Source organism: Catharus ustulatus, chromosome 11 (genome assembly GCF_009819885.2).
Source record: "Catharus ustulatus isolate bCatUst1 chromosome 11, bCatUst1.pri.v2, whole genome shotgun sequence".
Classification (NCBI taxonomy): Eukaryota; Metazoa; Chordata; class Aves; order Passeriformes; family Turdidae; genus Catharus; species Catharus ustulatus.
Genome location: NC_046231.1, coordinates 15,238,076 through 15,258,999, shown reverse-complemented (window position 1 = coordinate 15,258,999; position 20,924 = coordinate 15,238,076). Strand labels below are relative to the sequence as shown.

The window sequence follows — 20,924 nt, the reverse complement described above, 5'->3', positions numbered from 1 at the left end:
CAGGGACAAGGGGCCCTCTCAAGAGGGAGGAGTATGGGGCAAGGAGAGCATTGTGTTTATCATTGCTTTATCTTCACACACTTGCTTAACAGCTTGTGGTAGTATCTTTCTGAGAAGTGAAATTGTAGTTGCTTCACCTTTTTAAAAATAACCAATGAGCAAAGATTGCCCTCACCCTTCCTGCCTGCACGGGAGAGGTTGCCTCAGTGAGTTCCTCCAGCAGCCCTGGTTGCCTTTCCCTGCCTCTTGCTCACTGGTGTTACTGCTCCAAGGCTATTTCATGGCTTCTTGCCTGTTTCCCTGTTAAAAATGCCATCCCAGGTCTGATTCCCCACTAACCTTGGCCATAAAGCAGGATGCAAATGCAGCACTATGAGTGTCCCATCTTCCTCCCTTTCATTGATCAATAACTCTTCCCTGGTGGTGCAATGAGCCTTATGTTTACTTCTTTTTAAGGCAGTTAAGCAAATGCTGAGCCTCTGACAGCCCTTGTTAGTCTTAATTTGATTTGTACCTCAGCCTTCCAATTTTGCCTGTTTGCAATTTAGTGAGCATGTCAATCTGCTCATGTCCTTTGTGGTTTTCCTCATAGCCTTCTTTTTTTGACCAGTGGGATTCTGAAGAACTCTGCAGCTATATTTACCTCCTCTGAAACTTCCCCCCTTCACTTAGCAAATTGTAAGTGGCTACCAAGGCTGTTAGTACAACTCTCAGGTGTCTGGCTCAGCTCTTCTTGAATTCATGAGCAGTCTGTCCCTTAGTTGAAGGTTTTTTTAAAACCATTTTCTCCTTAAAATAACAACAAATCATTTCATGCTATAGACACAAGAGAAGGGCTGTGTTGGTCCAGCCCAAGGGCCACCCAGGCTGGCTATAGAGAATCATGGGATTCTTTTAGGTCACAGTAACTGTTTAGGACAGGTGACTGTTTGAGTCCAACAGTTACCCCATCACAGCCAAGCTTGTGCAGGTGTTTGTGTCACTGGTGGCAGGAATGTTGATGGGGCAGTGAATGGAACTTGGTCATCAGGTGCTGATCGTGCCATGCCTGGCAGAGAAGCTGATGGGGTGGGTGTGAGAACTGGCTCATGACAGACACACTTCTCACCAAACAGGATATCAGTACTAAACAGAAATTTATCTAACCTGACCTATTGACCAGAAGGCCACTACTTCACTCTACCAGGATTATTACCAGGAAAAGCCCAATTAGAGCTGTCCCTAAATTTCAGCTGGACTGCACAGCAGTGACTTCCCTCTTGAGCTGGGAGTCTTCTCAAAATCAGAAATACCTTACCTGAGATGAAGGGAATCCTTCTTTAGCCAAGGTGGAGATATGAGAGATCCTCAAGTAAGTCACTGAGAGCTTGCTGAGTATACACTATGAAATATTACTAATCCATGTAGTTACTCCAAATTATAATAAAATTTATATGGATAATTCATTAGGCATAAAGCATTGGACTGAGCTGCACTGTGGTGCCAGAAAGGTTTGAAAAGCAAGAGGGTCCACTCAAACTTACAACTCAGTGAGAGTTGTAAGTCCTCCTTATTCTTTCTATCTACAATCCCCCTATAAATCATTCTAACTCAACTTTAATGATCAGTTTTCAAGGTTGTCCCCTCCATCCACTCTCATTTGTTTAGCTAAGTGAACTCAAAAAGCCTAGGGGTACTCTGTCAACCCTTACTGACATTCCTTCACTTTACTCAGATTTGTTGTTTTTCATTTTACTCACTGCCAGGATTCTCAGAGTCCATCTCCACACTACCTCAAAGTGTTCCTCACTGCTTCTGTTCTGTGATCCCACTCTGGGTCAGCCATTGGCCAGAGTCTTCCCCCAGCAGCTTCTTCCCCTTCTTTGGTTGCACTCCTGCATTTTGTACACTTGTGTCAGGCAAACACCACTTGGCTGTTTGGTGTTTGTTTAATGGTTGGACATCTGCCCAAGTTGGATCATATGTTCTGAGAATAACCCAGAAGAGCTGGACTGTCTTTTTGGGGTCATCTCTGAACCTCAGCACCTGTTGTGGCTGTAACACTACATCATTAGAGCTATATGCTGGTTTCAAACTCAGTGGGAAAATTAACTCCAGTCAAGCTGCTCCTCTTCCAACAGCAGAGGAAACACCAGCCGAGACCACAAGTGGGAATCACAATTTTATTGAAAACTCACAATGAACACAACATTATCAATAAAAGAGGGCACAAAAGAGAGTGCTCTACCCACGAGAAGGATATTCACCACCAAACCAGCAAAACCATCTGGCCACTCCTAGTACAAAGCAGATCCATGTGCATCACTGCAGCAGCACCTCTGTGAAGTAAGCAATGCTTTTTCATCCTTGCTCTTTGTGTTTTAAGTGAGTGAAAGACAGCAAGGTCAACCCACATCACAGCAGGTGCCTGCTCTAGAGAAAATCCAGAAAATTGCTCCAGGAATTCTCATGGCTGTGCCACCCAGCATGTCCAGGATCAAGCTCTTCCTGAATGCCATGTTGGCCACACAGTGTACAAGTGTCATTCCTGAACACAGAGCAAGTAGCTAGAGGAGCCTGCCAGTGACTGGAGACAATGAAAAGAGTTGCTGAGGCTTGGCAGTGCTTGGAGCTGCAGAAGGCAAAGGGAAAACAGGCTCAAGAGCCCTGTCCTCACCAAGAGACACAGCTTCTTTCAGGGGAATATAAAGCAGGGTTCTGCAGCCTCTTGGGGGTTATAGGGGTCTTCGGTCACCAGGACTGCACTGCTGTATGAGCTAACACCTATTTTTTGAGGAGGACCACCCCAACAGCTGGACAACAAGCTGCTCACCTCCCTCACTTGCCCTCTTCCTTAGGGCAGGCATTCACATCTTTGCTGGCAGCACTGCCATCCCCACCACTCTGCTTCTGTTGCAATGGCTTGACCTCAGTGTAAATGACATTGGAAGAGGTAGGTCCTGTCACCTTATTTTCAAAATTCAGGTTGGCATAGGTCAGGTCCTCAGTCTCTCTCACTGGAGCTACCTGCAGGGAGAGAGCAATGAGTAGAGCCTTGGCTTTTCATTCTGTGTCTCCCCTGCTAATACATTTCCACTGGCACAACTCTTTGTGCTGCCCAAGCATTACCCAGATTGCTCAGAAGTGCCACCTACTCAAACACTCATAAGCCCTTATTTAAAAGGAATTAATAAGTGTTTAGGACCATGTTTTCAGAAAGCAAAGCTGATTTCACTATGAAATCCTTTAAGTGGGTACTCAACACACAATGCTTTTTTTGACAGGGAGGAGGAAGAGGAATGTGCAAAGCCCTCCCTGGCTTACCATACTGATCCGATTCTCCTCTGCCCCTTCCTCACCCAGAAGCTCTCCTGAAAAAGGAAACCTAGTTTAAATAGTTGTTAAAATAGTGACAATGATCATTATTTTAAATAAGGAAAATAATGAAAGAATGAAGCAAACATCTGCTTTTGTTGTGGGAAAGGATGAAACACTGGCTATGCAGTTCTGAAGATGGACAAGGGGCTGGAGGGGTTGGCAAGGGCTTAAAAACCCTTGAAGGGGCTGGAGGAGAGCTCCAAGATGGACACTTCCAGATATGCAAAACCTGTTCCAATCACTCCACAGGTTGTGCCATAACCAGACTGCCACCAGCAAGGGGCCAGAAGGAAGGGAGAGAGGTGAACCTTCTCACCATGCTGGGACAGCTTGTTGAGGAGGACAGACTTGTGGAAGGGAACACTGAGTGAGCAAGAGCAGTAGGATGTCAGAGATGGACATCTCCCAAGCCTGGCTTTGTCCAGAGCAGCAGCTGAGGAAGAAATGCCAACCTGTTCTGTTCCTTGTGCGCTGCCACAGCAGGAAGCCAATCACTGGCATGTGAAGGAGTGTCCCAATTGCTAAGCCAAGGAGGATGCACAGGAGATCTGCACACACAACATCACAGAGGCACTCGTGAGCCACCATCCTCCCATGCAGGGACACATGCTGCCATTGCCTCCCTCGTGGCAGGGTCAGCTTCTTCCCAGACTTGGGCTTCCAGACCCTGAACCACCTCCAGCTTCAGGGTGCTGACAAAATCCTGTGGCGAGTGGTCTCCAAACTCATCAGGGGGTAGTTGGAGCATCAGAGCCCCTTCCCAGCATCACAGCCTCTGATCTGCTGGTGCCTACCCCAGTTTGGCAGTGGGTCCCACCCACTCATGGGAAAACATCTGGCTGTTTTCTCCCTTACTGCTCCTCCCTCTTTTTTCCCCTGAGGACCCCTCCTACCCTCCACTCTTGTAACCAGGGGACTGTGCTGGGTTGGCTCCTCCAATTCTCGGGATGCTTTCAGGGGGAACAATGCATGGAAGAATCAGAGGAGTGCTGGATGCAGCATCCTTCTCTGCCCACTCACCTCCCCCATGGAAACAGACCCACTGCCACTTACTCAGAAGTGTGCTGGTTCCAGTGTCTGTTGAGTTTGGTCTTGTGATGGAGACTGTACACACAGAGATTTCTGTGCAGGCTGCACACATGCTTGAGATGCTAAAATTCTTACAGTTTTCTCTGAGAACTGTTCTTCGTGTGCAGTTTCCAGTGTCTGTCAAGTTTGGTGTCGTGATGGAGACCCCACACACAGGGATTTCTGTGCAGGCTGCACACATAGTTGACATGCTGAAATTCATACAGTTTTCTCTGACAACTGCTCCTTGTGTGCAATTTCCAGTGTGTGTTGAGTTTGGTGTTGTGATGGAGACCCCACACACAGGGATTTCTGTGCAGGCTGTACACATGCTTGAGATGCTGAAATTCATACAGTTTTCTACCAGATCCACAGCGTCGGTTTGACTCTCCCTCTCCAGACATTCAGGTTTGTACCAATTCACCTGCACTGTGAGATTCTCCAAACAAACCTTGCACTGCTCAGTGGTGGCTGACTCTGCCTGCAGACTGCCTGTTCCTGGAAGAAACAAAAGTAGAAGTGATAGCTGAAATACATATATATATATATATATATGATCTCACAGGGTCTTGTCCCACATGGCACTCATGAAAGACACAGTGAAGTGACCATCCTTTTCTGCAGCAGCTGATGATCTTTTCCAAACCTGGCTGCTAACCATTCCTCAGCACTCAACACTGAAATGCTGTGTGTTGACTCATGGATGCTGTGCACTGCACAAACTTTTCTGTGTCTCAGAAAGGATTGAAAACATGAGGATCAGGGGGAAGGCACCTCCTCCACCTGTGACATAGGTACCCAAGCAGGAAGTGCCTCATGCTCCACCATTTCATGGAGCATGAAGCAGGACTGGGGGACTGGCAGTGGATAATGGTGAGCCCTAGAGAAGCAAAGAAAATATAGCAAACAGCTCCCTGCAGCCTCTTTGGCTTCATCCCACCCCCTAGCCCTGGAGTACTTCACTCCTGAACCTCTGAGCTGAAGTCACTTCACACATTCTCAGGTGAATGCTCCCTCTCTCACCTCTATTCGATCTTTCCTTTGCATTCTGAGAGGTTTTAGTGGACGTCTGTCCCTTACCACCCTTGCTTAGTTTAGAATCTTTCTTCTCAGACGTGTTCTTTGTGTTCTCCGCCTGGCATGCGTGTGTTCCCGCATGTGCTGTGTTCACATTGACAAAGATGAGCTGGGTCAGATCATTTTTCTTCTCTACACCACCTCCACTCTGCTGTTTTCCATAATTCCAGGTGACTTTAAACCACTTCACCTCTCTGGCAGTGCTGCTTGAGCCTGCCTGAGGCAGACACTGCAAGATGACATCTAACCCTACCAGCACATCACCTGTGGCTGAAATCTGGTGAGCAAGTCCTGCTGGGATAAAAAAAAAAACCAAAAAAAAAACCAAACAAAAAAACCAAAACAAAACAAAACAAAAACAAAAAAAACAACAACAAAAAAAAAACCCACTATAGGAGTCAGTTTTGTCTTAAGGAATATCCACATCTTCCATGTGAAGCTGACCCCCCCTCCTTAGTAATCAGGCTTATAAGCATCTCTGTTTCCTTTCCCCCAACTCTTCTCCCTGCTGCTGAAGGCAAAGCTGGTTCAAAGCCCCCAGAGCTCACAGCCTGTGCATGTAAAGGGGACCCCTCTGCAAGGTGCTGCTGCAGAAGAGGAGTTCAATGATGCAGGAGGAGAGGTAAAAGCAGCAGCAAGCACTTTCCACATCTTCTGCAGGCACAAGCAAAGAGGGGAGAGTTCAGAGCAGAGGCAAGGGCACTAGGGGACTCACCAACTGACAGCCAGGTGAGGAGCAGCAGGGGCAGAAAGGTGTTGGCCTGCCAGAGCTCCAAACTGCCCAACAGCCTCATGGTGACCATGCTGGGTGCCCGGTGGGATCGGCTGGGAGTCTCCATCTCTCCCTGCAGTGCAGGGTCACTGCTCAGCCAAGGGCAGCTGAAGCCTTGCTGGGACCTCACCCCTTCACCACTGGGCCAGTCAGTTCCCTCTGTGCTCACAGGCTTCCCCTCTCTTCCCCTTCTCTTGCCTCAGCCCAATTCTTATCTTCTCTCTGCTCTGATTCCTCCTTCAGTTTCATCCTGACCACAATGCTGTCGGCCCTGAGACCTGAGTAATGCCCCCAGCAGCTGCTGATGGCCATTTCCCACCAGTCTAGGGCCCAGCCCAGCAGCTCCCTATACTTCCCCAGTCTCCTACAGCACCACCTTCCCATGCCACCAGCCTGTTTTGTTTTACAGCAGGGAATGGACCCCTTGGAGGAAGCAGTCACAGCAGGGGGATGGGGTGATGTCCACACCCATCTGGTGATGAGGTGTGCTTGCTGAGCCCAGGTGGGGACACACACACCCTGCCAGCCCCCAGGGAATTGTGGTTTGACATGGGGATGGGCTTGATCAGTGTTCTGGTTGTGGGATGTACACAGCCCTGCAGAGCTCTGCCCTCACTCTGGCCACGAGCAGCCAGATCCCAGCTCCCGTGCAGCCCCTGTCACCTCTGGCATGAGGGACACTAGGACATAAACATCCACTAGGCCAGACACAGCTTGTGTCACCCCTGCCACCAAAGGGACATGTGCAGCAGTCAGCAGGCACAGGCCCCTCTGGCTCCCCAGCCTCTGTGGGTGCAATCTCTGCTGCTCCCCACTGCCTGCCACCGCTCTTCCTATTCATGCTCAGAGCAAAACCTCCTCCCATGTGCCATTTCCTTTCCTTACCCTCCACACCATGCTGGGCACACACAGCCCAGTCACACATGTCTCCAGAAGACAGGGTGTTCACTCTGCTCCACCAGCCAGTGGAACTTCCTGGCTGATGCTGAGATGTCATCTGCAAACCAACCCACATGAGGAAACAGCAACACCAGCATGATATGTGCTGATAAGAGGATACAAGATCCACAAGAATGACAAGTGAGAGGTTCTGTATCCCTCTTACTCTCCCCTCTGGACCTCTTCATCTCTTCCCATGCTCTTTCTGATGCTCAGTTCCTCTCTGCATTTCAATCTTCGTCTTCTCTCATTTCACAACAGCATAATGATGTGTACTTGTTTGCTTCCTTCCTTTTCATTTCTATTCTGGTTCTCACGTTTCCTGGCACTGATAAGGCCGAGACCTTCTCCAGCAGGAAGTGCCTTCCCTGTGTTCCCAGCTGTGGAGCTGGTGGAACCAAAGGTTAATGTCTTGCCTTCTGCTGACTCTACAGAGCTGCTCTCCTACCAGAGCCCTTCCAGCTCCACAGCCACATTCCATGGTGCTCTCTGCCAAGGAGAAAAGAGAGCAGGAAATGACAATGCTGCTGTTAGTAACAGGGTGCCGTGTCAGCAGCAGCTACAGCAGGCACTACACAATGCCCACACCAACAGAGAGGCTGCACAGTTCCTCAGGAGCTCCCCACTCCCTTGGAGTGAACAAGGGAAATACAGAACGTGACACCAAGGTCCTCCTCTCCCAGCTGGAGGGAGCGATGGTGGGGAGGATGAGGAGAGATTGAGAAGCCCTGTCCTCATTCGGCCCGTGGTGGTTTTACAGAGGTTCCTCCTTGGCTGGCGTGGTGCTGTACCCTCTGCAGGGTCGCCAAAGGCGATCCTGCCCTCGGCCCTGTGGGGCCTCACAGCACTGCGGAGCTGACGGGGCTCGGGGGCACATTAAGGTGAAGCCCCTGAGCCCTCACGGAGCTGGGCGGGAAGAGCCAGCATCAGAGCACGAGGCGACACCGAGTAGGAGGTGACACCGAGCAGGAGGCCCTACAGACACTGTCGCGCGTCCCTGAGGCACAACACGGCCAGGAGGCAGCCGGCCCTGAGACCCCACTCTGGGCACATCCCTAGAGCCCAGAGCGCCTCCCTTAGCACCCATCGCGGGGATGACGCTATCCCTTGCTGATCTCCCATTGGCTGCAGTCCCTGTCGGTCAGCATAAGCCCCGCCTCTCCGCCCGTCTCCGCCGTGGGATTGGCCGTTCCTCACGCGGCGCCTGAAGCCCCCCTGGGCGCCGCCATGTCCGGGGCCGCTGCCCGGCGGAGGGGCGGTGCTGTGCTGGGCTGTCGCGCATGCGCGGGCCGGGCAGGGGCGCCGCCCCGGGAGCGCGCGACCGCCTCGGGAGCGCGCCCGGCCCGAGGATGCGCCAGGCGGGACAGCCCCGGTGGCCCGGCCGGGCACAGGTGAGGGCGGCTCGGACCCCTCGAGCCCCACCGGGCTCCTCGCTGTCCCGGGGCCGCTGGGCGGCGAGCGGGGCGCGGTCCTGCCAGAGGGTGTGGGGCCGGGAGCGGCTGGGAAGGGGCCGGGGGTACCAACTCCGTGTGGGCCGGTGGGGTGAGGTGGGGCCTGTCCCGTCCGGCCCCCGAACGGGGAGGTGTGATGAGGTGAGGCGAGGTGAGCCCTGCCCCGTTCCAGAGGTGAGGCGAGGTCAGGTGAGCTCTGTCCCTGTGAGGATCCCGCACCAGGAGCAGCTGCCCGAGCCCAGGGCAGCTCAGAGCATCGTGGGCCAGGCAGAGGCATCCCCGGGGCTGCCATGGCCGGGCCATGAGCTTTGCACGAAGTCCGGTTTGGTTTCCAGGATTTTCCAGCTGCTGCTGGCTCCGGCACGGTGCTCACTGCCACCTTCGACCTCGGGCGGCACCTGTGGGAAGTGTTGTGCCTGGAACGGGGCCTTTGCTGCGGCACATCCAGAGCAGGAAGGACTGAATGAACGCTGGACTGGGCTCGTCTCGAGGTGTGGTGGGAGTTCATTGAGGCTGTGGACTCGGGGGTTATCGCACAACCTGCTGGCCCTGAATCAAAAGCACCTTTAGTCAAGAAAGCACGTCACTTTTTTCATCAACACGTGAACCATTTCATACAGAGCCTCAAGTATATTCATGTCAGAGGGCAGAAGTGTTTGCTGGTGTGCTCCTCCACCGTGTGCCTCCTCTTTCTTGGAACCCAAACTGAACTTTTTATGATTAGTTGGAAACATGTGAAAAACTTTCTCTTTATGCAGAGCTAGTGCTACACTGGCCAGCACCCTTCTGAACATGGGCTGCTGTTCTTTCACTACCTTTGGCCATCTGTAATGGTCCACAGCAGTTTCTGGGCCCTGTGATCCTTGACTGTAGTGTTTAGTTTTGTAGCCTTCTGCCTTTGGAGCTCCCAGATTGCTTCAGCATGGAATTGAAGGGGATCCTGTAGGAACCATCAGGTTTTTCATTGCACTGAGTCATCAACTTCTTGTTGCTATGTGTACCAAAAGAGTCAAAAAACTCCTTTCTATGACCAGGATGGGACTTCAAACTCACTGTGAAATTCAGCAAAAATGAAGGTGTTTTGTGGCCACCAAAAAAAAAGGAATGACAGAGCTTTTAAGTACTTCTGTTGGAAAATTTAAGTCAGAATGATGTTGCAAGACTGATTATTTCATCTCTGTTAAAAAGAGATTGATTTTTATCTCCTGACATGCAAGATATCTGTTGCAGTCTGGTTTCAGTTGCCCATAAAAGCTCTGCCTTTTGGGTTTTTCAGGGGAGGGTTCTCATTGAAGCATTCCTTCCAAGGTTTGACTATTGGAGAGGTTGATGCACTAGAATTTCAATTTTTGTAACTAATTTGTTGAGGCTTGTTTGAGGGTTTGAGGCTTGGTGGGTTCTAAAGTAAACACAGAAATTGTACTTAATTCTAAGCTGGTGTTGGTACCAGTTTCAGACATTTCTTTCTCAGAGCTGTTCCCATGCTCTGCCAAAACCAGTTTTGTCTAGTTTTCATTTCAGTGCTAGATGTGACTTCTGTGCATTCAGTGAGCCTCAGTGGATAGACAAGAGTCTCTCTTTTCACTCCATTGAATGACAAATGTCTGCAGTGTCTCATGGCAAGGGCACTTCACAACTTAAAACAGTCTGCTGCAAGGAGCCACCTCCTTCAGATTGTTTTGTTCCTGCCTCCTCTGAGCTCCATTTGATGTGCTCTTACACAGTGAAGGACAGTTAACATTTTGCTTTTCTCCATCCTAAGCCACTCTTGACTTTATTGCCTGCAACGTCTCTTCCCAGCTGAGAAATCTTTCCTTTCTTAGTTCTTCCTTTTCAGAAGATTTTGGTGGTTTTGATCACCTCTGCAGGACTCCAGTTCTGCTCCCCCCCTGCTAGAGGAGAAGTACCAGATGTGCACATGGAGCTCCAGATGATGGTGCTCTAGGGACTTCTGTGGCAGCACAGTGCTGTCCCTTCTTCCTAAACTCTTAATTACAGCTGCCTCTCCTCAGCAGTGGCCTTTTCTGACATGAGGCTTTAGGCTGTTTCCTCAGGGTGGCCTGGGCTGGAATCCCTCTCCTGCCCAGCACTGGAGTGTGTCTGCAGTGTGTGTGTGTGTGTGAAGGCTGCAGTACCCACGTGTGCCCCTTTTTAAAAGCTCCCATTACAGGTCTTTGATCATCTGCTCACTTCTGCTTTTTGTAAGGATTGCCTTTTTGCTGCCCTTCAGCACCCACATCCATCCTGCCCTGCCAAAGCAGCTGCTCAAAGTCTGGTGGGGGAAGAGGAGGCTGCAGGTGGCTCTCAGGGGAGGGAGGAGAAGCTTTTCCTCTGCTCAGGGCCACTCTGCAGAGCCTGGTGGCTGCAAAGTTTGGGGTTTCCAGCCCTTTCACTCCATACCCAGAGAGCTGGGGCTGTCCTGCTGGAAGTCATTGCTGAGGCTGGGTTGGCCACTTCTTGCTTTGTGGTGGTACTAGTGGTGACCTGCAGTTTTTGTAGCATCAGGAGCTGGTGCATGGTTTGTAATCACTAGAATTTGTAGGTTTGTGCCAATAGCTCCTAGGGATACCAATGTAGAAGCATGCTATGTTTTGGGATAAATGAGTTTAAGATTAATTCCACCTGACTGAGATTATTTTTAAAAAGTAGTTGGATGGAAAACAGGAAGGGATAACACTTAAACTGAGTGTTTGTTACAGAAATCAGTTTATCTGAGCAGCAGGAGTCTCCTGTTGCACATACTGTGGTGTTCTAGAACATTTTCAGTGAATTCAGCCTTTTCTGAACTGTTGTGGTGTTGTGTAAGTTAGACACATCTGTGTGATCTGGTGCAAGCAGGTGCACACTCACCTGGTCTCTGCTCCATCTTACTTTGTGTCCCTTCAAATGAAGATGATGTTCTTTCTGCTGTAAGGATTTTTAATTCTTCCAGACCATAAACTGCTAAACAGATTTGTGGGGACTTCAATAGATATGCCTTCATCCAGTTGCAAAGGGTTTTTTTTTTTGTTTGTGTGATTTGTATAAAGCAAGCCTGGATAGAAGCCATCCTCCTTGCCAGTATCCCAGGATCTCACCCTTTTATGTAGACTTCTGAATATCTTCAAGATCCTTTTGATTTTTGTCACTGCCTCATTTAAGTGTTCTGCTAAATGTTGGATAAAAAAGAGTTTGTCAGTGAACTTTGTTCATCCTTATAAAGAGTGACAGTGACAGTATCACTACAAATGCTGCATCACACAGACTAAGGAAAAACATACTGAATAATTAAGTAAATATTTCATAAGCTGTTTTATAGCATCTGTAAACATTTGTGTATTTTGCAAGATAAATATTCTCAAGCATTTCTGTTTTCTGCAAGCCATGATTCTTGTTGCTTATGGGTGTGTTGATCTGGTGCTGGTACCAGTTCTCTTTTTAAATGTGATCTTTGCTTTTTCATTGTAAGCTTCTAACGAAAACTGAATTCATCATGTTTTCTCTCAAAAAAATTTAAAACAGGTCAAGTGGGTGTAGTAGATGAGAATTCAGAAAGGCACAGAACAAAAGCTGGATTGTAGGTTTCTGTGGTGTCAGAGATTGAGGAGACTTCTGACATCTCTCCTTGAGGTTGGTGCTAAAGCAAGTGCTAAAGGCAGCTTGGCCAGCTGTGGACAGCAGCTGTGCTAAGACAGACTGGCAGGGATTGAAGGAATTGATTTACCAGGAAATATTTGGAAGAACAAAAGGAGTGTGACTTTACCAAACGTTTATGTATAGGAAGTATAATAATTCTGCAATAATTCTGCAAACCCTGCATTCCTGGAGATTAAGTGGCATTGACAGAAGGAGATACTTTTGACTATCCTAGGTGAAGCTTTAAACTACCCACAGTGGACACAGAGGAGCATCCTTTTCCTTTCAGAAAGCAGCTTTCTGTGTATTTAAACACAGAATTCTCTCTCCTTGTAGGCTTCTCCTCCCCAGGCAAAACAAGCTCACTGAATTCAGGCTTTCCCCACAGGACATATTTTCTAAATGCTCTCTAGACTGACTTATCTATTTGCCATAAAATTGTTAAGGTCCAAGTAGTTGTTTTCAGTTTGTGTATTTAATTTGGAAGAAAGATTTATGTGTCCCAAAGCATGTCTATTATTTCCAGCTACTTCAATTGGTCTAATAAAAGATATTGCCTCATCTCAAAAACCTTTATCTCATTTAGGGACTTACATCATCACAAATAGAGCAGCACTGCTTTTACTGCCAGTGTGACAGACTCTGTGTCCTGTCCTCTTAGTGCTTCCTGTCACTCCCAGCTTGTGCCTCTCTGGTTTATCCTGCACTCTTGTGTGTGTTTCTGTCCCCATGTGCTGAGTTTTGAAGCTGAAGAGACTGTCAAGCTGCTTTCTTACCATTCTTCTGCAATAGGTTTGTTAATTTGTCCCTTAATACTGTGTCTCTATAGATGGCACCTTTTGAGGGTTTTGGTTTTTGTCATTAGGATGTTTGAGAATGTTGAAAAGCCATATAAAGGACAAAAGGTGGAATTCAGGATAGATGTGTTTGATACCACAATGTGCCTTTTCCTGATAATGACTTGTAACTTTCCACATTTTAGGAACTGTGGATGGAACACCAAGCTGAGGAGCCGAACATTTTATTGAAGGCCTGTGTGTAGACCCTTATGCTTGAATGAAGAATGAAAATGCTCCCTGGAGTGGGTGTGTTTGGAACTGGAAGTGCTGCCCGGGTCCTGGTACCCCTGCTGAGGGCAGAAGGTTTCTCCATTGAAGCTCTCTGGGGGAAGACTGAAGAGGAAGCCAAACAGCTGGCAGAGGAAATGAACATCTCCTTCTACACGAGTCGGACTGACGATGTCCTGCTGCATCAGGACGTGGATTTGGTTTGCATCAACATCCCTCCTCCACTGACTCGGCAAATTGCTGTGAAGGCTCTAGGTACCTTTTTATCCTTGGAGTTGGATTAAATCCATAGCTTGTTGGCAGATTGAAATTTGAAGCTGTTACCCCAGCACAGTTCTGGTTGCACCAACGGGCAAATGCGGTGCTAAAAGTTTTCTGTGGCATTTGTGAGAAAGAGTACTTGGTGGTTTTTTTGTTTTCTTTTTTTTTTTTTAAATACTGTTAATAATTGCTTATAGCTCTGCTTGAACCAATTAAATATCTTGCTAAAATATCTTGCTCAGTTCAGACTGAAGTTATGATAGGGAGTTTGTAATAAAAATCAGCTGTATCAGAAATAATAATGAGAGGGTAAATAGCTTTATGCCCATTAAAAAAACCCAGAGCAACAGAAACATACAAATAGACAAAACAACTTAAATAGTTTAATTCATTTTAGATTTTCCCGTGTTCTGTACTAAGAAGCTGAGATTTGCCTGGAAGGGCAAGGTTATTCAGCTCAGCTTTATGCTTTCCTCACAAGTAAAACCAAACTTGGAGGTTGAAAGCCTTTGAAAAAATATTTGTAGGCACTCAGTAGAATCTTGTGAATTAGGAGCTAAGAAATGCTGTTTTAGCTGTGACCCTGGCCACTACCTGGAGCCACTCTTGACACATGCATGTCCACAGCAGGCTGATGTGTTCCCAAGTGGAGGAATCCTTCTCCCTGACTCAGGAGGGCAGATGGCTGGGGACAGAAGGAGGAATCCAGCTAGATCAGAAAGAAGGGATGACACCCCAGACAGGTTGGGCAGGGAGATAGGAGCCAGCTGCCCAGGCATCCTGACATTTCTTAATTCCCCAGAGTGTGACTTTGTAGTGTTAATGTCCCCTCCTGTAGTGCAGCGTGGGTGTCAGTTTGCGTGTAATTCTGTAAATAACAGGGGTGATATTTTTACTGTGTTTACAGGAGATACACAAGTTAATTTTAGGACAGGTAATCTCAGACCGTGTGAGCCAGGGTGGTTTGTTGTGCCTCTTTTCTCTACAGTAATTTCTTCTGGAAGTAAACAAGTCCCTGCACAAACATTTGCAATGTCACTTAGATATGCAGAGAGAGATTTCAGGCTGCTTTTTCCTTTTCTTTTTTACATTGTTAGATTTGTTTGTTTACCTCATTAGAGTATTGTTCTTTGAATTTTAAGGTATTCTGATTTTTAACTATTTAAACTGTAAGTTAGAATTTATCTCTTCAAATATTCTAAAAGCTCTTTAGGTTGTTAGGTAGTATGCATTTCACTAGGTCTTGTGGCTCTTGATGATCAAGTGGGCTAAAAAGGAGAGGATTGAACCTTCTCTGGTGAATTATTAACTAAATTAATTAATTTAATTAATTAGTCCTTCATTGAAGGCTGGGAGCCCATAAGATGGCATTATCCAGAGGAGGAATGGAAGGTAAAGCTGGTGCAGAAATACAGAGGCTGTATGTATGCTTGAATGCAAATATAGGAAATGGAAGGCTGAAAAAGCCAGGGAAATGGATGGATGTAGCAGGAAAGGGTAACAATCACTTCCTCTGTCCTGAGGTGTTCTGATATGCAAACTGATGCAGATATCTTCAGACCAGGGTGATGCTGACCTTGCCTTTCAGCTTTCCAGGTTCATTGCACTGGTATTTGTAGGTCTGCTGCCCAGTACATCATTACTTATTTAAAGCCAGTGTTGGGTGGTTTCCTGTGCCTGAATGTTCTAAAGGAACACAGAACCAGGATAGGGCCAAAGATGGCAACAACATTTTCTCTGGAGGTTGAGATGGATACAGTGATGGTTATAATCAGAGAATTATCAGCTGGGAGTTGTTTATAACAGATTGGTTTTTAGTTGCCAAGAGACTGGGCTTTAGGAAATGTCAGAAGTGGTGCAGTAATAATGGTCTTGTGTGTTGTATTTTGTTGGGCTTTGTTTGTTTGTTTTAAAGTGGTGACACTTTTATAATTTATTTTTGTACATTTTTCTACTTCTTTTAAAAAAATGTGCTTCCATTTTTGTTCCTGGTAAAGAGGAGAAAAAAAACCCCAGTTTTTCTAGGTGGTGCAGTTTCCTTGCCTGAGTTTCTTGCTGACAGGCATCCATGAACAAGCCTGGGGACAAAGCAGTGACACTGGTTTGAGTTCATGAACCAGACAAAACAGATCAAAGCCCAGGGGATAGTTCATATTAAAATCAGTGTAATCTCATGGTTTATCTCCACAACAGGCAAAGCAAGAAGCTCTCTTTAAATTTGTGCTTCTTTTGATCTCAGAGGAACTAAATACATTTCACCAAATGTCTGTGTTGTGGTTCATGTCCCACAGTTAAATGCACCCATCCATGCTCTTGTGTCTCCTGGCTGGTGAGGGCCTCAGCTGAAAATTTTGCAGCTGTGGTTTAGGAAAACAATATGGTACAAAGTTCAGGTTATTAATTACCAAAACAATAGTAACAATCCTAGGGAGGTAAGCTGCACTGCCTTGGAAAACAAAAGGCATGGCCATGATATTGGTAAGGACCTTGTAGCCATCTCTGCCTTGGCCCTTGTCCTTGCTTCATGGCCCTCTCTGAGCCTGGGGACAGCTGGAGGGATGTTCCATGAAGGCAACAGCAGGATTATCCCAGAGCTGCTGTGTGTTCCCAGGTCTCCATCCTGGCACTCAGCAGCACACAGTGGGCTGTGTCAGTGCTCTGCACTGGCTGCCATCCCTAAAATAGGCATCAGCCAGTTTTAGCTGCTCAAGTGGCTCGGCCTGGGCTGCCACAACAGGCACAGCACTGAGTGAGGGCGGGGCTGGTCAGCAGAGCAAGGACAGCCCGGTGTGAGGAACTGCCCGGTGTGCCAGGGCTGTGCCCAGGCTCGGCCATCTCTGCTCTCAGTCCCCCTGCAGGGAGCAGGGGAGCAGCACCACAGAGCACTGGCTGCAGAGCTGTACCCAGGGTGTGCATGGAGCAAGAGTCACGTTGGTTTTCTGCAAGCTCTGAGGATGCAGAGCTGCTCAGGATGCTGTGAGCATCCCTTTGCTTTCTCTGGTGGTGCCTGGAGACAAGCACCATTTAAACAAGGCAGATAAACTGGACTGAAGCAGCTCTAGCTGCTTGTGCAGGTGCTTCAGCTAGAGTCCTGAAGAATATTGAGCTGAGTGTTGTGCCTTGCCTTAGCTGCAGGATTTGGGGCAAGGGAGTCAGCAATGGTCCCAGAAATGGGGGATTACCAATGGGCAGCCAGGGTGTCCACTGGGAGATTGACCCGAGCCTTTGTTCTTTAAAGCTGCTGAGGGCTCCTATCAATATGGGGGATTTCTCACTTGTAGTCTTCTCATTTTCTGCCTGGATTTTACCTGTGTCTATTGGAAGCAGAGGTTCTGGTCTCCTGTAGCTGTCCCCTGGCTGAGCTGTGTCTCGGGAGAGCGCTGGCCCCTGGCCCGCTCAGAGGGCTCCTGGAGGGCTGGCCGGGTGCAGCCGGGAGGGGGAGCACAGAGAGCAGGATCTGCCTTCCCCTCGAGTGCCAGAGACCGACTGAGGTTCCTGTGCTGGTCCCTCCTCACTGGGACTCAGTTAAATTGAGCACAGTGTGCTCCTGGCTAAGGAGGAGCTTTCAGAGAGGTGCCCACCACTGTGTGCAGCGATTCCTGCAATTCCTGGGCAGAAACAGTGGTGTGCCATGACTGACCTCCAGGTGTGGCATCCCCACTTAGTGTCTGTAATAATCATGCTAGGAATAACATGGTTATTACACTGACAAATGTTTAGATAAGTATTTGATCAGAACAGATGTAAAACAGGAAAAAACAGTAGAAGTAAAACCCTGCCATGAGAAGGGGAATACCAGAAAAGCTCCAAATGTAAGAATTGGTTAAAACTTGTGCTGTCATGCTCTTTTGTATTACTTTGTTTCTGCTTTAAAGTTATGAAAAAAAGAGGATTATTGGCTGCCCCCATTGATTTAGGCTGAGCACAATGTAAAGTGCATCAGTAGCAATAAGAGTTCAGTGGGTCAGCTTGGGGGTGCAGCTCTTGTCTAACTCAGTTCACCTTTTGTCTGATTGTACAAACAGGCTGTATGTGCAGACCAAAATGATTTGCTTTCTAATTAGGAAGGGTTGTTTTAAAACAGTCCACTTACCAAAACATTATTTCTAATTCTTGTGTTCTGTACACAGAATCTGTATGTTTGTCTTTTATAAATATACATTTTTATATATAAGTAAATGGTATGTCCTATTTATATTAATTAATTAAAAACCACAAAACTGTATAGTGATGGCAAAATACAAAGTGAAAATCAAATCTCCCCTTCCCCCACGTCTTCCCTGCAGGGTACATGGCTTTTTTTGTTTTTCTCCTCTGGCTATACAGGCATTCAAATAACGTTTTAACTATAGCACTCATATTGTGTCTTGCTTTGATGCCATGTGATGCCATTTGGACATTTATCTGTCATGATGTAAAAATCCTCTCTTTATTTGGAGCCTCCCTCCGTTTGTCAGCATTGAGAAACAGCATTGAGTCTTGCTATTCTAGTTCCCAGACCTTTACCTTAGAAATTGCAGCAGGAAGGCCTAACTCTTAAAAACACCGATTCTTGACAAACTTTGAGGCACCTGAGCATGTTTTGCTCATGTATGCTAAATATTGCTTTTTTTTTTTTCATTTGTGCTGCAGGAATAGGGAAGAACGTGCTGTGTGAGAAAGCTGCTACCTCTGTGGATGCCTTCAGGATGGTCACAGCTGCCAGGTATTACCCCAAGCTGATGAGCATCGTTGGCAACGTTCTGCGTTTCCTGCCCGCCTTTGTGAAGATGAAGCAGCTGATAGAGGAGCACTACGTGGGCAACGTCATCGTCTGCGACGTGCGCGTCTACGGGGGCAGCCTGCTCAGCCACAAGTACAACTGGATCTGTGACGAGCTCATGGGAGGGGGTGGGCTGCACACCATGGGCACCTACATCATCGACCTGCTGACTCACCTCACCAGCAGGAGGGCTCAGAAGGTCCACGGCCTGCTCAAGACTTTTGTGAAGCAGAACACGGCCATCAGCGGGATCCGCCACGTCACCAGCGACGACTTCTGCGTTTTCCAGATGCTCATGGGTGACGGCGTCTGTTGCACTGTGACTCTCAACTTCAACATGCCCGGATCTTTCATCCATGAGGTCATGATTGTGGGGTCTGCCGGTCGCCTGATAGCTCGTGGGACAGACCTGTACGGGCAGAAGAACTCTGCTCTCCAGGAGGAGCTGCTGCTCACAGACTCTCTGCCTGTCAGCAAGGGCCTTTTGGAGAAGGGGTTCAAGGACATGCCACTGCTTTACCTGAAGGGAATGGTGTACATGGTGCAAGCCCTGCGGCAGTCTTTCCAAGAGCAGGAGGATCGAAGGACATGGGATCATAAACCTGTGTCCATGGCAGCCTCTTTTGAAGATGGTCTGTACATGCAGAGTGTGGTAGAGGCTATCAAGAAATCGAGTAGGTCAGGTGAGTGGGAGACTGTGGAGGTGATGACTGAGGAACCAGATGCCAACCAAAACCTCTGTGAGGCACTTCAGAGAAATAACTTATGAACATTTCTGCCTTGGAAAATAGGACAATTAACACTTCTGGCTGTAATGTAAAAAAAAACCCCAGTTTTTAAGATATGTAGATTCTTATTTAATAGTGTAAGTTTCTTGTTTTTTTTAAACATATAAAATATGTTCTGATAGGAACAGTTCTGGTTTAAATTGTTTGAAGAGTTTTAAATGTTTCTGTTTTTTGCAAACATTTAATTTTTGTCTTGGAGACTGGTAGGAAAACTTGAATTGCCCTTTGCACTTGCAGTAGCTGAAGTGAATCGTGGGATCTCTGCCATTGCATGGCTTGGAAATGGGACACAACCCCTGTTGCACAGGTTGCTGATTTAACCATGAGAGCATGTGGAGCAAGATCAGGGAGTATCTGTTGTTCAGATGCCTTTTTCTTCTCTCTTGGAGACCGATTTATGTTTTAATCCTCAGTTTGTAAAGCTTTAGAAAAGAGTTTAGTGATGTAACAGGTCTCTGAAGTCCTATAGGACAAAAAGTAGAAGGAATGGGTTAAAGTTATAACATAAGGATCAGCCTTTTGGCTTCCTGTATGTGGTAAATGTCTTTCAAATTCATTCAAACTGATGTTTTATTTAAACGATACTGTAATTCTCTGTTGTTGATGTTTGGCAGGAAAATCTTCAGGAAGTCTGTGATGCATTGAGCTATTCTTCCATATCTGTAGATATTATTCCATCTATTCAAGAGGCTGTCTGCATCCAGCAGCTGTTTTTCCATAAGCTCTGTGCTTATGTCAGTTGTGTTTACTGCCTGGCAGCACCAGTGCCGTGCCTGTGGGGCCACGTTCTCATTTCTGTGACTGTTAATAAATAAATGCCTCCCGGGGTCATGGGGTTGCCACAGCCTCGTGAGTAACAAAGTTGTACAGCATGAACCTTTCAGGGACCTGAAAGTGGAAGGAAGGAGGTATTTCCTACCTCTTGCAGCTCTCTCAATGTGCTGGCTGGGTAACTGTCACACTACACACATCCTGATATTTGAGAGAGCAGGGACTGAACTGCCATGGGTAAATGTGCTCTTGATCTCAAACACTGGCTATTAACCCTCTGGTCCAGCCCATATTCTCACTCTCCTGCAGCTGGTGTCCAGTGGAGAGATTTGTTGGCAAATGATGGGCTGGAAGTTCATTCCTTTTGAGAAATGTTTCTCTCTGAAGCAGGTATGTGGAAAGGATAGTCTAATTTTACTACATTTGTTTTGTGTACTTGAAAGCTTTTTTAAAAAATTTTATTTCCCACTACATTGTAACCCTATGTATTTATGTATATTAACATGCACGATGCTGTTTCATAAGCTGGACCTTCCTGAAAAGTATCATGTTTTCTACAGAAATAAAAAGTTGTGTTTGTTGAGGGAATTCTCTATGCAGCTGCGTGCTTGTGTTTGATTTGGTCAAGCTAAAACCATCCTAATAAAAGTGAACAGGAGACTCAGAACTCACCTTGCAGTCACCACCTTCATTCAGATAGAAAAGCCCTGACTGTTTTAATGCAGTTTGGGGTCTCTTTTGAAGCTATTCTGGAAGGGAGAACCTTCATTTGTGCCTTTGTCACTAAGTTTGTACTGGACAGAAAAAATTTGAGGTAGAGCTCCTTCTCTAGACAGAAGCACAAAACGTCCCCGGGAAGGAAGGAGGGTGCCGGGACGCCTGAGTGAGAAAGAGATGAGCGCAGAATTGTGCAGAGAGGTGAAAGGGGCCTTTGGAGGGCTGGCTACAGCCTGAAGCTGCCTTGCCCAGGCACGGCGGGATGGGGACCCCGGGAGC

The 20,924-nt window shown here is 47.3% G+C and overlaps 2 protein-coding genes across 5 annotated transcripts; one reads left to right on the top strand and one right to left on the bottom strand.

Annotated features, from left to right (window-relative positions):
* Positions 1–2,239: 2,239 nt before the first annotated feature.
* LOC117001445 lies at positions 2,240–7,654 on the bottom strand. 2 transcript variants are annotated; one of them, XM_033069801.1, is made up of 5 exons: positions 7,160–7,654; positions 4,411–4,923; positions 3,810–3,905; positions 3,304–3,350; positions 2,240–3,006 (listed from the first exon to the last, which is right to left on the bottom strand). In XM_033069801.1, the coding sequence occupies exons 1-5, from the start codon at positions 7,287–7,289 to the stop codon at positions 2,818–2,820; spliced, it is 975 nt and encodes a 324-aa protein (XP_032925692.1). In that variant the 5' UTR covers positions 7,290–7,654; the 3' UTR covers positions 2,240–2,817. The 2 variants fall into 2 exon arrangements, with proteins under 2 accessions (XP_032925692.1, XP_032925693.1); XM_033069802.1 differs by lacking the exon at positions 7,160–7,654 and adding an exon at positions 6,218–6,574.
* An 866-nt stretch (positions 7,655–8,520) lies between these two features.
* GFOD2 (glucose-fructose oxidoreductase domain containing 2) lies at positions 8,521–20,516 on the top strand. 3 transcript variants are annotated; one of them, XM_033069487.2, is made up of 4 exons: positions 8,523–8,604; positions 9,000–9,155; positions 13,262–13,601; positions 18,240–20,516. In XM_033069487.2, exons 3-4 carry the CDS (start codon positions 13,343–13,345, stop codon positions 19,136–19,138), a joined length of 1,158 nt encoding a protein of 385 aa, XP_032925378.1. In that variant the 5' UTR covers positions 8,523–8,604; positions 9,000–9,155; positions 13,262–13,342; the 3' UTR covers positions 19,139–20,516. The 3 variants fall into 3 exon arrangements, with proteins under 3 accessions (XP_032925376.1, XP_032925378.1, XP_032925379.1); XM_033069485.2 differs by lacking the exon at positions 9,000–9,155 and having other exon boundaries at positions 8,521–8,604; XM_033069488.2 differs by lacking the exons at positions 8,523–8,604; positions 9,000–9,155 and adding an exon at positions 9,185–9,740.
* The last annotated feature ends 408 nt before the right edge of the window (positions 20,517–20,924 follow it).